A 17,612-nucleotide genomic window follows, 5' to 3' on the forward strand; every position below is an offset into this window, starting at 1 on the left:
TTGTACTTTAACATTTTAAAATTTATCCTTTTTACTTATATTTGAGGATAATTATTTTGTAAGTAATGCTGTTGCCAGTAAGTCTTGGGAAATATTAGGTAATTTTAGCTCTATTGCATCACTTAATACTTTTTTTCAGGAGTTCCCATTGTGGCTCAGTGGAAAGGAATCTGACCAGCATCCATGAGGACACAGATTTGATTCCTGACCTTGCTCAGTGGGTCAAGGATCTGGCGTTGCCATGAGCTGTGGTGTAGGTCACAGACATGGCTTGGATCTGGTGTTGCTGTGGTTTATGGTGTAGGCCAACGACTGCAGCTCCAGTTGGACCCTAAGCCTGGGAACTTCCATATGCTGTGCAGATGCGGTCCTAAAAAGCAAAAAAAAACAACCAGACTTTCTTCAGAACATTTTTCATCTTTGACTGATATATTATTTAAAATCATATTTCCTCACCTTAATTTTAGTTTAAATATGTCATTACATACTGTTTTTAAAGGTCTTTGACCCGAAGGAGATATAGTTTATATAGCATAACTTTTGCAGGGACTGATTTGGATGAAAAGAAGATATCTTGGAAGAAAATGATTTTGTATTTATTTTAACAGCTTATTTTCATAAAAATTTTATTTGGTCAAAGATGATTTTCATAACCATTATGAAAATGGTTTTTATACTTATTTTATATACTTACAGAATAGTCTATGTAAAATTCACTTCTAAGAACCTTAGTGCAGTAGGTTACTCTAGATTTGTTCATCTTCTCAGCTTGAGAGGGTAAAATAATCCTTATGGTGCTATTCAGTGCTGGATATGTTCTGATTAGAGAACATGTATATAGATTTAGATACCTAGCACTCAGCCCATGAGTTATCTGCTGAGGCTTCCTGCAAGTTGTAACTATTGGAATTTGAATGAAAAAAATTTTTTTTTGTCTTTTTGCGTTTTCTAGGGCAGCTCCCTCAGCATATGGAGGTTCCCAGGCGAGGGGTCTAATAGGAACTGTAGCCGCCGGCCTACACCAGAGCCACAGCAGTGTGGGATCCAAGCCAAGTCTGTGATCTACACCACAGCTCATGGCAACACCAGATCCTTAACGCACTGAGCAATGGCAGGGATCAAACCTGCAACCTCATGGTTCCTAGTTGGATTCATTAACCACTGAGCCACGACAGGAACTCTGGAATTTGAATGATTTTAAATACAGGAGACACTAGAATTAATGGTGAATTGTATTACTTATGAAGAACATTTAAACTTAACTTCTCTTATGCTGAACCCCATAGACAAAGCTAATGTTAATGAGAGCTAATGGAAGTTATCATGTTCTGAAAATCCATTAAATATGCATCATACTGCTATTTAGGTAACTATTTTAAAATTTCCATTGCTTTAGGAAAGGACTAAGCATTGTAATTGTTTCTCTTGAACTGAGTGACCCAGAACCAGTTGTCTGTTGAATCTTTCTATAGCAGTGTATATTCTGAGCTCAGATAAGTCATGTAATAGCACCTATATCTTCTGAGAGGAAGGAAATGAGTTGGACTTGAATTTTTAATACTTTCGTTTTACTGCTAAATAGCAGATAACCATTCAGATCATTTCATATTTACCTTTTTCATACCCTTCTCTCTCCTCCAAGCTCAGGATCTTAGGTACCTAATTGCCTATTTAAATTCCCTGATCTTTTACCAAAAAACATATAAAATGGTCTGGAGCTTAGGCAAAGGGAGGAAGTTGGGTAGTATGAAAGAGTGGGCCAGTTTTCATTTATCTCTTGAGTTCTATAAACTGAGAATGTGAATTTAATACTATGCTTATTTCGAAATATACTTTATTACCATGAAACTTGGAATGTGGCATTAGAATGTGGAAAATCAGCTTCTTCATTTGGGACCTGGGGATAATGCCCTTTCTAGGTTCCTTTCATCATTAAGCTCCTGGATGCTATTGCTTGGTTTAGTCGACTTACATATGCTTTGTGGCATGATTCATGCTACCCTTGAGTAGTTATAATAATAGGACTCAGGTGAGAGTGCTTTTAGGTGGAGCCACTGCAGAACTGGGATTTAGATGCAGTCAGGGCTGCTAAACACTGATGTACTCCAGTGTTTCTTCATTTTGGGCTTGCATCCATTCTCATTGGGTGGTGTCCGTACTGTAGCTATAATAAAAAATTTTGGAATGTTTCTCTTTATGCACCATGAGAAAGACAGTTTGTGAAACTTACTGTATGAAATTTACAGTGCATTGATTTTTCTGATGTATGGGAATCATCATGTTGATCTTGGAATTCTTAGTTCCCTGGCTGTAGGAAATGGAAGTTTTTGTAGCATGTTACCATTGCTAGCTTATCTGGTGTTGCGGATTTTCCCTGTTGCAGGACTGGGTGAAAGCTTTTTCTGCAGCAGTCATGTTGAAAACGTTGTGTTGACTTTCCTCGTGTTCTGAAATGGGAACATAAAAGTTTACTCCACCACTTCGTCTTAAAATAGCAAAACATTGCTGTTTTCTGCAGATCTAGGACCTTGTTACAGAACTCTGCCAAAAAAAAAAAAATGTTTACAGAAGAATGTGCTGTGATTAGAGAAGAATATGCTGGTGTGTAGATTTCAAACTCTCTGGACAATATGAATAACACTGTCTTTGTTTCTACAGTGGGAGCCAAGAAGAAAGGTTTGCTCCCGGGTGGAACAGGGATTATCCTCCTCCTCCCCTTAAGAGTCATGTTCAAGAGAGACACTCTGGCAACTTTCCTGGCAGAGATTCACTTCCCTTTGATTTCCAGGGGCATTCGGGGCCTCCCTTTGCAAATGTAGAGGAGCATTCTTTCAGCTATGGAGCTAGAGATGGACTGCATGGTGACTATCGAGGAGGGGAGGGACCTGGACATGATTTCAGGGGGGGAGATTTTTCATCTTCCGATTTCCAGAGCAGAGATTCAACACAGTTGGACTTCAGGGGTAGGGATATACATTCTGGGGATTTTCGGGATAGAGAAGGACCACCTATGGACTATAGAGGTGAAGATGGCACTTCTGTGGATTATAGAGGTAGGGAAACATCTCACATGAACTACAGAGACAGGGATGCTCACACTGTTGATTTCAGAGGTAGGGATGCTCCTCCTCCTGATTTCAGGGGCCGGGGCACTTATGATTTAGATTTTAGAGGTCGTGATGGATCCCATGCAGATTTTAGGGGAAGGGATTTATCGGATTTGGATTTCAGGGCCAGAGATCAGTCCCGTTCTGATTTTAGGAACAGAGATGTATCTGATTTGGACTTCAGGGACAAAGATGGAACACAGGTGGACTTTAGAGGCCGAGGTTCAGGTACTAGTGATCTAGACTTTAGGGAGAGGGATACACCACATTCAGATTTCAGAGGTAGACATCGGTCCAGGACTGATCAGGATTTTAGGGGCAGAGAGATGGGACCTTGTCTGGAATTTAAAGATAGGGAGATGCCCTCTGTGGATCCAGATATTTTGGATTATATTCAGCCCTCTACACAAGATAGAGAACATTCTGGTATGAGTGTGAACAAGAGAGAAGAATCCACACATGACCATACAACAGAAAGGCCTGCTTTTGGGATTCAGAAGGGAGAATTTGAACATTCAGAAACAAGAGAAGGAGAAACACAAGGTGTAGCCTTTGAGCATGAGTCTCCAGCAGACTTTCAGAACAGCCAAAGTTCTCTTCAAGACCAAGACAAGTCACAGCTTTCTGGAAGTGAACAACAGAGTTCGGATGCTAGTCTATTTAAAGAAGAAGGTGGTCTGGACTTTCTTGGTCGGCAAGACACTGATTACAGAAGCATGGAGTACCGTGACATGGATCACAGGCTGCCAGGAAGCCAGATATTTGGCTATGGCCAGAGCAAGTCTTTTCCAGAGGGCAAAACTTCCCAAGATGCCCAACGGGACCTTCAGGTATGTTAATGAGGTGGATTGCTTTTTTGACTATTGCTTTTTCATAAGACTTTTGTGACGGATGAAGTGTAGAGTCCAGAATCAGTAGTCCCGGGTAGTAACTTTGTACAACCATTAAAAAGCAAGCTTTTGGAGTTGTAGCCATGGTACAGTGGCACTGGTGGTGTCTTCTGAGTGCTAGGATGCCGATTTGGTCCCTGGCCGGGCACAGTGGGTTAAGGATCCTGTGTTGCTGCAGGTTCAGCTTAGGTCACCATGGCAGCTCAGATCTGATCCCAGGCCTGGGAATTCCATATGCCACGGGGCAGCCAGAAAAGAAAAAAAAAGAAAAAATTTTTAAAAAAGCAAGGTGCTCCTATTGTGGCGCAGTGGTAATGCACCTGACTAGTATCCATGAGATGTGGGTTCTATCCTTGGCTTCTCTCAGTGGATTAGGGATCTGGCATTGCTGTGAGCTATGGTGTATGCTGCAGATGTGGCTCAGATCCCACGTTGCTGTGGCTGTAGCTCTGATTCGACCCCTAGCCTGGGAACTTCCATATGCCGCAGATATGGCCTTTAAGAAAAAAAAAAAAAAGTAAGATTTTAAGGCTGTTGCTTAAAGGCCCTAGAGAAAAGGCCCAGTTCAGATCATATTTTTATGTTTCTCTTCATTATTTTGACAGTGCTGATTTAAATGCTTGGGAATAATTTAGTTTGAAAGTATTTGTCTTTGGGAATTGGTTCTTTCAACTCTTGTCTTCTCAGGCCTTATGGCTGTTTAGGGTTCCTTTTCTAATTTAAACTTATTTAGAGAATACTTAGGACATAGAGATAGAGGATACCTAGTTATGAGGAGGTGATGTTAATGTTGCAAGTATTCTCTTGCACCTAATTTAATTGGCTTAAATATTGAACTTATAAAATCTAATGTGTATATAATCTGAGCAAAGAATGTTATGTTTGCAGTTGGACAATTAAAATATTATCTTTTAAAATAGGTTTACCCATCTTTATTGAAGGTGCTGTTATTTTGGACAGTAGTTCTAAGACGTACTAAACAAATAATGGATTTTGAGAATGTTAGAGCTGAGTGGTCTTAAAATTTATTGTCAAGTCAGGACATTTTCAAGAGTAAAAGAGGACACTATTGATAATTATGCCAAGATAGTAGGCACAACTAGAAAGTGGTGTCGCTTAGTTATAGGGGACTTTCTTAAAAGTTAAACTGTTTTTATAACTGTTCAAATGGAGGAGAGTTAGAGCTGAGACTTTTGTGGCTATGGAAAATGCAGATTTTTCTGAATTGTACTAAGTTATGTTGTCAGATGACACTTTTTGACTTTGTTCTGGAATTTGTTTATGGATGATAATCTTTGATAAACAATATGTGGTTTTATTTTATTTGCTGTTTTTTCATTCAGGAAAAGAAAATTCTAGAATTGAGAATTTCAAAATTCCCTCAGTGAACATGGGTCTTAGCACACTTGTATTCTAATGATTTGAAATCAAATTTTGGAACTCAGAGAAAAATAGAGACAATTATAATTTTTCATATCTTCATATGATGCAGATCATATTGAGTTTTGATTCTGAGTACCTGTATTTCATGTATAGTTTCATTTTGCATATATATTTACTTTTGAAATTATTTTTTATTCTAAAATCAAGGATCAAGATTACAGGACGGGCCAAAGTGAAGAGAAACCTAGCAAGCTTATTCGATTAAGTGGGGTGCCTGAAAATGCCACAAAAGAAGAGGTAAGGCTTTTTTTTTTAAGCTATTATTTTGAAGAATTGTAGGTTCATAGGACAGAAGGTACAAAGAGATGTTCAGGGAAATCTTGCATATCCTTCATCTAGCCTTCCTCCTTCCCCCAAGCTATCATCTTGTAGTGCAGTAGCTAAACCAGGAAATTGGCTTTGGTACAATCCATAGAGCTCATTCAGTGCAGCGTTGATGGTATAGTGGTGATCGTAACTGCCTTCCATAGAGCTTTCACCAGTTATCCATGTACTCACTGAAGTGAGGTTCATAAAAAATAATTATGAAAATGTGGGGAGTTCCTGTTATAGCTCAGTGGAAATGAATCTGACTAGTATCTATGAGGACGCAGGTTCGATCCCTGGCCTTGGGTGAGTTAAGGATCTGGCGTTGCCATGAGCTGCGGTATAGGTTGCAGACAAGGCTCGGATCACACATTGCTGTGAGATCCAATTCGACCCCTAGTCTGGGAATCTCCACATGCCACGGGCACAGCCCTAAAAAGACAAAAAAAAAGAAAAGAAAAAGACAGAAAATGATTGCTGTCTTCAGGCCTGATAATCATCCTTTAAGGGATAATACAAGAGGGAGAATTGAGTGCATACATAAAGATGCAGTTTAGGAGTTCCCATCGTGGCTCAGTGGAAATGAATCTGACTAGCATCCATGAGGATGTAGGTTCTCATCCTCATGGCCTCACTCAGTGGGTTAAGGATATGGTTCTCATCCTCCCTGGCCTCACTCAGTGGGTTAAGGATATGGTGTGGCCATGAGCTGTGGTATAGGTTGCAGGCAAGGCTCAGATCTGGCGTTGCTGTGGCTGTGGTTAGGGCAGTGGCTACTGCTCCAATTCAACCCCTAGCCTGGGAATCTCCATATGCTGTGGGTGAGGCCCTATAAAGACAAAAAAGAAGATGCAGTCTATTTACAGTAGTGAAAACTGGGAGCAGCCTAACTCCTCAGTGTTAAAGAACTGGCTAAGTTATGGATGACATTAAGGAAGAATTTGATCAGTGAATGCCATTAAGGAAGAATTTGATCAGAATATACAACAGCCAGACCAAATAGTGCTTTACTCTTGTGTTAGGCATTGTATGATGGTTACAAGCATTAGTTCATTTAATTATCACAACATCCTATGAAATAGGTACTTTTTTTTTTGTCTTTTTGTTGTTGTTGTTGTTGCTATTTCTTGGGCCGCTCCCGCGGCATATGGAGGTTCCCAGGCTAGGGGTTGAATCGGAGCTGTAGCCACCGGCCTACGCCAGAGCCACAGCAACGTGGGATCCGAGCCGTGTCTGCAACCTACACCACAGCTCACGGCAACGCCGGATCGTTAACCCACTGAGCAAGGGCAGGGACCGAACCCGCAACCTCATGGTTCCTAGTCGGATTCGTTAACCACTGCGCCACGACGGGAACTCCGGTACTTTTTTTTTTAAGGCGTGTGTCCACAGCATATGGAGGTTCCCAGGCTAGGGGTCGAACTGGAGCTGTAGCTGTTGGTCTACACGACAGCCACAGCAACAAGGGATCTGAGTCTCATCTGCGACCTACACCACAGCTCTTGGTAACACTGGATCCTTAATCCGATGAGTGAGGCCAGGGATTGAACCCACATCCTCATGGATACTAGTCCAATTCGTTTCTGCTGAGCCACAATGGGAACTCCTGAAATAGGTATTCTTTTATTCCTTCATTCCAAATATTAAGCACTACTGTATGCCGGGCAGTGTTCTTGGCAGTGAGTGATATAGCATTGAAGATTATAAAGTCACTTTTCACGGATGATAAAAAAGTAAGCCCTCCACCCCCCCCCCCCAAAAAAAAAATCAAGCAGTAATAAATACTCTGAAGAAAACTGAAGGGTTTAGAGCATCACTGGGACAGGAGCTGTTTTAAATTGGGTAGTTAGGGAGGACTTTGGAGGAAGTGGCATTTGAGCCTAGGCCTGAATGCAAGTGAGAGAACAGTCCCTTTGAAAACGGGGAAAAGAACTGACCAGGCTGTGGGAGTTCAAGTGCCATGGCCTTAGACTGAAAGGGGAATAGTACATCATCTTATTGCTTTACAGATGAGGAACTGGGCACTGAAAGGTTTCACAGTAAATGAGTGGAAGGGGCTTGGAATATAGGCAGTCAGATTTCAGGGCTTGAGCTCTTGAGGTTATGTTCTGTCTTTTTTATGTATTGGGGAATTTTTCTATTTTATTTTTTTTTGCTTTTTAGCCCCATTCCTCGCCCCCATGGCATATGGAAGTTTTCAAGCCAGGGGTTGAATTGGAGCTGCAGCTGCCGGCCTATGTCACAGCCTCAGGAATTCAGGATCTGAGCCACATTTGCAACTTAAACCACATATATATTATCAAACATAATATTTAGTGGGTTTTTTTTTTGTTTTTTTGGGGGGGTCTTTTTGCCTTTTCTAGGGCCGCTCCCACAGCACATGGAGATTCCCAGGCTAGGAGTCTAAACAGCTGTAGCCGCTGGCTTACGCCACAGCCACAGCAATACAGGATCCGAGCGGCGTCTGCGACCTACACCATAGCTCATGGCAATGCCAGATCCTTAACCCACTGAGCAAGGCCAGGAATTGAACCTCTGTCCTCATGGATACTAGTTGGGTTCATTAACCACTGAGCCATGATGGGAACTCCAATATTTAGTTTTTGATTATGATGCAATTTCATTAGTGTACGTACCATATTCTTGCAGATTCTTAATGCGTTTCGGACTCCTGATGGCATGCCTGTGAAGGACTTGCAGTTGAAGGAGTTTAATACAGGTGAGTTTTATGACTTGCATGAGGCCTTGGAAGGGTCTTTGTCAGAAATATGCATCTTGTACTACTTACTTTTTTTGAGAAACCACAATTAAGATTTCCAGAAGCCTCTTGCTGATGCCTCCAGATGACAGCCAGTTTTAGTCTTAGTTGCGGTTCATTATGTGGATGATTGTCCACACATGAGTGATGAGGATGTATGTTCCACTTCTTCTGAGTGCATGTGAGCTATGAAGTGAGTGTTGCAGCATTTATCCTCGAATATATTTTACATAGTTAAATCATTAGACTTGCTGCTTATGTTCTTCATGGTGGTGGAATGTTTATGTTTGAACCTGGTAGCATTTTATTAACTTACTATACATACAGTTTTACATTTCATTGCTTCACTGTTGAATTTTCAACTTTCCAGAGAAACTATACAAGTTAGTGGTTTCTTGAAGTTTCAGTTTTGTTCTGAGAACAGAGTCCTGCAATAGCTGTTTTGTTGAAATCCATGAATACATCCAGAAAAGCTTTTTTTTTTTTTTTGACCTCTGTTCTGTGGTCTGAACTGCAGATTAGATTTTTAAGAATATCCTCCTAGTATTTTAGAGTACCGGGTTTGGTCAGTTTCTTCAAATCTTATTACAAAAAAAAAAAAGTTGTCAAAAGTAGAATGCTGTTTGGCTCAGCAGAAACAAATCTGACTGGTAACCATGAAGATGCAGGTTTAATCCCTGGCCTTGCTCAGTGGGATAAGGATCCTGCATTTCCGTGGCTGTGGCACAGGCCAGTGGTTACATCTCTGATTGAACGCCTAGCCTGGGAGCCTCCATATGCTGTAGGTGCAGCCCTAAAAAGACCAAAAAAAAAAAAAAAAAAGTGAAATGCCAAGCATTTAAGGTATTTGACCAGCATTTTTAGGACTATACAATATGAAATGGTTTAAAAATAAAGGTAATTTTTCAGTGATCTATTTTTCAGAATTTTAAATTGAAGGTAGAAGAGATTTCATTAATTCATGTTAAAGAACTCCAAGCAAGAACATGCCATATTTTTGAGGATAGAGTTTACTTTTAAGCACTTTACCATGGAATAAAATTTTTGCATTAACTAGATAGCTTCTTGCAATGGGTTCTGCAGAGGAAAACTATCCACAAAAATAAAGTTTTGTGCTTGAAATAATCTGGTTTTTGTTTTAAGTACAGAAATTATTTTTCTGTAATTTGGCAACAAGTTCAAAAGCATTCTTTCTCAAAAAGATAATTCTTTGTTTTAATGTTTCAACTCTAAATTTGTAGAAACATGTCTAAGAGTAGTTACGTTGTTCTTGCACACCACTTTTGGGGGGGGGGCATGTGTCTATTTAAATTTTCATGATTTACTTTGGAATTAAAAGTAGAATTTAGGAGTTGCCACTTTGGCACAGTGGGTTAAGAATCTGACTGCAGAGGCTCAGGTCTCTGTGGAGGTGCAGATTTGTTCCCCAGCCTAGCACAATAGGTTAAAAGAATCTAGCATTGCTGTAGCTGTGGCATAGGTCATAGCTGTAGCTTAGATTGAATCTCTGGCCTGGAAACTAACATATCTCAAGTGTGGCCATTTAAAAAAAGTAAGTAGAAATTATAGGCTGCAATTGCTTTTTAACTCAGGGCAGTAATTTCAGCTCTGATCTTATTTCATGAACTATGCTTTCATTAAATATTAGTATTTCTAGGAGCTAAGAGATGTCTTTCTTGGTATTTAAATAGCAGCAGTTTAAATTCTTTTTTTTTTTTTTTGGTCTTTTTTAGGCCTGCACCTGTGCCATATGGAGATTCCCAGGCTAGGGATCTTAGAGCTGTAGTTGCCGGCCTACACCACAGCCACAGCAATGCCAGATCCAAGCCACGTCTGCGACCTACACCACAGCTCATGACAATGCCGGATCCTTAGCCCACTGAGTGAGGCCAGGGATCGAACCCGCAACCTCATGGTTCCTAGTCAGATTCATTTCTGCTGCGCCATGATGGGAACTCTAGCAGCAGTTTAAATTCTTCATTTCTTTAGTACTTGTTGACTTTCTTTATGTATTGTCAGATTTATTAGCAGAGTAAAATTTGCATTGATGTATAAAGTTCACAGAGAATGTTCTTAAATTTGCTGGCTGTGGTGGCTATTAAAATCATAATTGGCAGGCCAGAGACGTTGATATACATATGAAATCATTTAAGACAGTAGTTAAAAAAAAATCAGGAGTTCCTGTCGTGGCTCAACAGTAACGAACCCGATTAGTTTCCATGAGGACATGGGTTCAATCCTTGGCCTCTCTCAGTGGGTTAAGGATCTGGTGTTGCTGTGAGCTGTGGTGTAGGTCACAGACGTGGCTTGGATCCTGTGTTGCTGTGGCTGTGGCGTAGGCTGGCAGCTGCAGCTCCGATTTGACCCCTAGCCTGGAAACTTCTATACCCCATAGGTGTGGCACTAAAAAAAAAAAAAAGTCAACTTTTAGGATGTGCAGACTTTTCTTGGCATTTTATTACATGCAGACTTTTCTTGGCATTTTATTACATGAAATTTCTCTTTTTTTGTCTTTTTTTGGCTATTTCTTTGGGCCACTCCTGCGGCATGTGGAGGTTCCCAGGCTAGGGGTCGAATCAGAGCTGTAGCCACTGGCCTACGCCAGAGCCACAGCAACTCGGGATCTGAGCCGCATCTGCAACCTACACCACAGCTCACGGCAACGCCGGATTGTTAACCCACTGAGCAAGGGCAGGGACCGAACCCACAACCTCATGGTTCCTAGTCAAATTCGTTAACCCCTGCGCCACGATGGGAACTCCTTACATGAAATTTTTGATAGTGTAATTATATATATGTGTGTATGTGTGTGTATATACAGACACACACATATATATACACACATGTACATACGTATATATGTGTGTATCTTATCCTTCTTTTTTCTTAGCACTGCATGTGCAGCATAAGGAAGTTCCCAGGCTAGGGGTTGAATCAGAGTTACAGTTGCAGACCACAGCAATGTGGGATCTAAGATCTAAGCCGCGTCTGTGACCTGCACCACAGTTCATGGCAACACTAGATCCTTAACCTACTGAGTGAGGCCAGGGATCAAACCTGCATCCTCATGGACATTAGTTGGGTTCGTTACTAGTGAGCCACAATGAGAACTCCTATATATATACTTCTTTAAATGAAAGAATTGGATTTCTAGCCCCATGTTATCTGTATTACATCACTGTGTGGCAAGTAAAATAAACCTTTGACATTACCAGTTAAATCATGTTACTCCAATCCCTAAAACCTTCTAATGCCCTTCCATCCCAAGTAGCTTCTTGTTCTGATTTACAAAGTCCTGCATGAGCTTGTCCTTGGCTGTTTGTCTGACCTCATCCCATATGCTTTCTACCTTTATTATTATACTCTAGCCACACTGAGCCTTTCTATAGTCTTTGATCAATACAGGCTTCTTTCTTTGTCAGGGCTTTTGCTCTTCATTCTGATCTTCACTTGTCTTCTGGGGTTTAGTTATTGGCTTCAGTCTTACCTCTCAGAGGCTTTCACTTTCCAGTCTAAAATCATCCCTTGAGCATATTTTATCATATCATGGTTTGTCGTCATAAGATCTATCACTTTGATATTTTTCTCAGTGGTTTTGTTTGTCTTATTCCTCCCAGTAGAATTAGCTTCATGACAGCAGGATACTTGTCTATCTTGTTGCCTCCTGTTTCCCCAGTTCTTGACACTCTGCCTGGCCTTGATGGAGTCCCAGTATGCATGGAATGAATAATGTGGTATAAATGGAGTGATGTATATGGAGAGCAGTTTTGGTCTCCTTTCTGATGAGGAGCATTAAAAGATAGTTTAGGTTTCACAGCAGTGCAGTCATATGTATTCTGAAGAATATACCTTTAAACAATCAGATATTCTGAAAACTTTATCATTGACTTGTTCAAAGATGGTGCATAAATTTCAGAAATGAAGCTTTTATAAATGACAGTCAATTTTTTAGGCTAGGATAGCCTATAAAACCATGCAGTATGGATGTTGTTCATAAGAGGGGGATTGTGTGGTAGAGTTCATTGTTTTATTTTATTTTTTTTGCTTTTTAGGGCTGTACTCAAGGCATATTGGAGGTTCCCAGGCTAGGGGTGGAATCGGACCTGAAGCTGCCAGCATACACCACAGCCACAGCCACTCGGGATCTGAGCCGCATCTGCGACCTAAACCACAGCTATGGCAACACTGGATCCTTAACATCCTTAACCCGCTGAGCGAGGTCAGGGATCAAACCCACAACCTCATGGTTCCTAGTCAGATTCATTTCCACTGTGTCATGACAGGAAGAATTCATCCTCTTAGTTGATGTATTGGGGAGCTAGTTTGTAACAGAGAAAAAATTAATGCCTCTTCGCTAACTCTAGTAATTATCAGTTTTATTTTTGTGTCATTTAGAGCTATGTAAGTACAACTTTTATCTGAAATCTTTGGGGTCAGAAGAGTTCATGATTATTTTTTTTTAAATGGCCGCACCTGAGGCATATAGGAGTTCTAGGGCCAGGGATTGAATCTGAGCTACAGTTGCAATCTATGCCACAGCTGTGGCAGTGCTGGATCCTTTTAATGCATAGCCTCCACAGTGACCCAAGCCCCTGCAGTTGAATTCTTTTTTTTTTTTTTGTCTTTTTGCCATTTCTTGGGCCGCTCCCGTGGCATAGGGTTCGAATCAGAGCTGTAGCTGCTGGCCTACGCCAGAGCCACAGCAATGCGGGATCCGAGCCGCCTCTGCAACCTACACCACAGCTCACGGCAACGCCAGATCGTTAACCCACTGAGCAAGGCCAGGGATTGAACCTGCAACCTCATGGTTCCTAGTCAGATTCGTTAACCACTGAGCCACGACGGGAACTCCTACAGTTGGATTCTTAACCCACTGTACCACAGTGGGAATTCCTGTGAATTTTTTTGAATACAGAAAGGTAAGGTGGTACATAGCTCACATATGAATTATATCCCCCAGTGGATGTGTATCAGACATAGTACTTCCACAGCAAAATGAGTACTCAAAGAACTAAAAAACTATGGACTAAGTGTAGTATAGGTCAAGATTTGTCTCCAAATGAATTCATTGAAAATTTATCAAAAATCTTGATATTTAGGGGGTATTTGGATTTTGGAATTGGAGATAAATAGACTGAACCTACATATGTTTTGTACTTTTGAGTTTTTCTTTTGCCATGAGTAAATATATAATAACCCTCTTGGTTGTAAATTACCTTGAGTTACATGACTATATTCCTTAGGAAAGTATCAGGAATAAAATGTCTTTTGGTGACTGGGCAAACAAACTCTGGAATATACATATAATGGAATACTACTCAGCATAAAAATGATGAAACTGCATACAAGTAACAACATGGATGAATCTCAGAAGCATTATGCTAAGTGAAAGAAATTAGACTCAAAAGGCTATACACTGCCATAAAAAGAAATAAAGTACTGATACATGCTGCAATTTGGATGAACCTTGAAAACATTATGCTCAGTGAAAGAAACCATTCACAAAAGACTGCATATCGACTGATTCCATTTATATGAAATGTCCAAAATTGGTATATCCATAGAGACAGCAAGTAGATTGGATAGTTTTGTGGTTGTCAGGGGCTGGAGAGGGGGAAATGGGGAGTGACTGGTTAATGGATATATAGTTTCCTTTGGGTGGTAACAGTGTTCTTCTGGAACTAGGTAGTGGTGGTGGTTGCACAACATGGGGAATGTACTTAATGTCACTGAATTGTACACTTTAAACTGATGCATTTTATGTTCTTAGTTTTTGATTTATAACTTTTAAAAAAGACTCCATACTGATGATCCTATTTGTATGATGTTCTGAAAAAGGCACAATTATAGGAGTAGAAAATAGTGGTTGCCACAGTATTAGAGGAAGAGTTGACTATAAAGTGGAAGCAAGAGGGAACTGTGGGGCATGATGGAATTTTTTTATTTTTTTGGCTGCTCCCATTGCATGCGGAAGTTCCTGGGCCAGGGATGGAACCCTCATCACAGCAGCAGCCTGAACCACAGCAGTGACACTGCCAAATCCTTAACCTGCTGTGTTACCAGGGAACTCCTGCAAATGCTTTATATATTATTGCGATAGTGGTGTATCAGTGTTAAATTCATTAAAGTTGGTAACTACTGTGATTATGTAAGAGAATATCCTATTCTTAGGAAATAAACACTGAAGTTTTTTGGGAGTTAAGGACCATGATGTATGCAGTTTTCTTTCATGTGGTTTAGAAGAAATATTTGATGAATATGGAGTAGAGAGAGTAGTAATCATACAGTAGATGTGACAGTGTATCAATAGATGAATCTGGTAAGAGGCATATGGGTGTGTTATTTGTACTACTATTGCTTTTTTTTTTTTTTGTAACTTGGAAATTATTTCCAATAAAAATTTGAAAAACCAGAGTTCCCATTGTGGCTCAGGGAAAATGAATCTGACCAGTAACCATGAGGTTGCAGGTTCAATTCCTGGCCTCGATCAGTGGGTTAAGGATCCGGCGATGCTGTGAGCTCACAGATGTGGCTTGGCTCCCATGTTGCTGTGGCTGTGGCATAGGCCAGCAGCTGCAGCTCTGATTTGGCCTCTAGTTTGGAAACTTCCATATGCTACGAGTGTGCCCCTAAAAAGCAAAAAAAAAAAAAAAAATTGAAAAACTGACATAAAACTGATGTATTTTATATTTAAACAGTCAACAGAGGTCTTGCAAGATAAAGAACAGTTTCTATCAACCAACTACATAGCATTGGTTCTCAAAGTGGTCCTGGACCGGCAGTGTCAACACTACCTTGGAACTTATTAGAAACACTAATTCTCAGACCACCTTCTAGACCTTCTGAGTCAGAAACTCTGGGCCTGGGGTCTGCCAATTTTTGCTTTAACAAGCCCCACATGCAATTTTTGATGAACCCAGAATTGTTAGAACCATTCCATTAGATTGACTTTTTAAAATAGTCTTTGGTCTAGAACTTTTTTTTTTTTTTTTGTCTTTTTGCCATCTCTTGGGCCGCTCCCCCGAGGCATATGCAGGTTCCCAGGCTAGGGGTCGAATCGGAGCTGTAGCCACCAGCCTATGCCAGAGCCACAGCAACGCTGGATCCAAGCCGCGTATGTGACCTACACCACACCTCACGGCAACGCTGGATCGTTAACCCACTGAGCAAGGGCAGGGATCGAACCCGCAACTTCATGGTTCCTAGTCGGATTCGTTAACCACTGCGCCACGACGGGAACTCCTGGTCTAGAACATTTTTGCACAGTTTAAAATAGACTTAGTAAGCAGCTGGATCTTCTGTAAGTAGAAATGTTCTTCAGAAGCTCATGGCAGGGTCTTGCCTACATGATGTCAGTTCTGCTATACAGAGCTAGGGCAGGAACTGGTGTAGTGTTGTTATTTTATTTAGGTCCTTAGTTGTTGTTCCTGTTTATTTATTTATTTAGCCTTTTTGGAGGGGGGCGCCCTTGGCATATGGAAGTTCCCAGGCTAAAGTTCAAATCGGAGCTACAGCTGCAGGCCACAGTCACAGCAACATGGGATCTGAGCCACATCTGCAACCTACACCACAGCTCACAGCAATGCTGGATCCTTAACCCACTGAGCAAGGCCAGGGATCAAGCCTGCGTCCTCATGGATGCTAGTCAGATTTGTTTCCACTGAGGCACAATGGGAACGCCAATGCCGGATTCTTAACCCACTGAGGGGGACCAGGGATCAAACCTGAATCCTCATGGTTACTAGTCAGTTTCATTTCTGCTGTGCCACAATGGGAACTCCTCATTTATTTTATTTTATTTTTTTTAGGGCTGCACCTGAGACATATGGATGTTCCCAGGCTAGGGGTCAAATTGGAACTATAGCTGCCAGCCTATGCCACAGCCACAGCAGTGCCGGATCCAAGCTACATCTGTTACCTACACCACAGCTCATGGCAGTGCTGATCCTTAACCTACTGAGCAGAGTCAGGGATTGAACCTAGATCCTCATGGATGCTAGTTGGATTCATTACCACTGGGCCACAGTGGGAAGTCCCTGTTCTTTCTGTTTATGTATCACACTTCCTCCAGAGATCTTGGAATGGTTGTAGGTATTTTCATATTAGAACGTATCTCTAACGTGTGAATGCAGACAAAATTTCTGTTCTTTAGATGGACTTGAATGCTGTCCAGTGTAAAACCTTGTGTTTTTTCCCAAAGGAATTTATATAATTTCAGCAAAAGACATTGCTTCTGGATTATTTTTCCTAAATTTCAAACATAGAACGTTATTGTCTTTAGTAAACTGAAGCACTATAGAAGTTTTGTTTTGTTTTGTTTTTTGTCTTTTTTTGTCTTTTCAGGGCTGCAGCTGCGGCATATGGAGGTTCCCAGCCTAGGGGGTCTGATCGGAGCTACAGCTGCTGGCCTACACCAGAGCAACAGCAACGCCAGATCCAAGCCGAGTCTGCAACCTACACCACAGCTCATGGCAACGTTAGATCCTTAACCCACTGAGCAAGGCCAGGGATCGAACCTGCAACCTCATGGTTCCTAGTCGGATTCATTTCTGCTGTACCACGAGGGGAACTCCATTATAGAATTATTTTTGTACTACTTCATTAATTAGACTCAGATAGAGTGGTGTTAGCAAGAAGCAGTATCTTGCTTTGATTCTGTCAGGATTCATATAGTGAATGATACTGTTTCTTTTTTCTTTTTTTGGTTGTCTTTTTAGGACCACACCTGAGGCATATGGAAGTTCTCAGGCTACAGGTTTAATTGGAGCTATGCTGCCGGCCTATACCACAAGCTACAGTAATAGCAGATCCGAGCTGTGCTTTTGAGCTACACCAGAGCTCACGGCAATGCTGGATCCTTAACCCACTGATCGAGGCCAGGGATCAAACTCATGTCCTCATGGATATTAGCTGAGTTTGTTAACTGCTGAGCCACGATGGGAACTCCACTGTTTCTTTTCTTTCTTTTTTTTAATATTTTTAAATTATAGTTGATGTGCTGTGTTCTGTCAATTTCTGCTGTACAGCAAAGTGACCCAATTATGCATATGTATGCATTTTCTTTCTCATACTATCCTCCATCATGTTCTATCACAAGTGATTGGCTAT

The 17,612-nt window shown here is 41.0% G+C and overlaps 1 protein-coding gene across 5 annotated transcripts in view; it reads left to right on the plus strand.

The window, feature by feature from the left end:
- Positions 1 to 17,612, plus strand: part of RBM6 (RNA binding motif protein 6) — a 120,260-nt gene that overhangs the window by 22,198 nt on the left and 80,450 nt on the right. For 2 of the 5 annotated variants that reach the window (XM_047774680.1, XM_047774677.1), the window contains 3 exons: positions 2,659 to 3,937; positions 5,588 to 5,677; positions 8,396 to 8,465. The exons of 2 other annotated variants lie outside the window; for them this stretch is intronic. In XM_047774680.1, the coding sequence (XP_047630636.1) occupies positions 2,659 to 3,937; positions 5,588 to 5,677; positions 8,396 to 8,465 (1,439 nt within the window). Of the gene's footprint in view, positions 1 to 2,658; positions 3,938 to 5,587; positions 5,678 to 8,395; positions 8,466 to 17,612 lie in introns of those variants that run through there. One more of the 5 variants, XM_047774691.1, reaches the window with a different exon arrangement.

Source organism: Phacochoerus africanus, chromosome 1, assembly GCF_016906955.1.
Source record: "Phacochoerus africanus isolate WHEZ1 chromosome 1, ROS_Pafr_v1, whole genome shotgun sequence".
Lineage (NCBI taxonomy): Eukaryota > Metazoa > Chordata > Mammalia > Artiodactyla > Suidae > Phacochoerus > Phacochoerus africanus.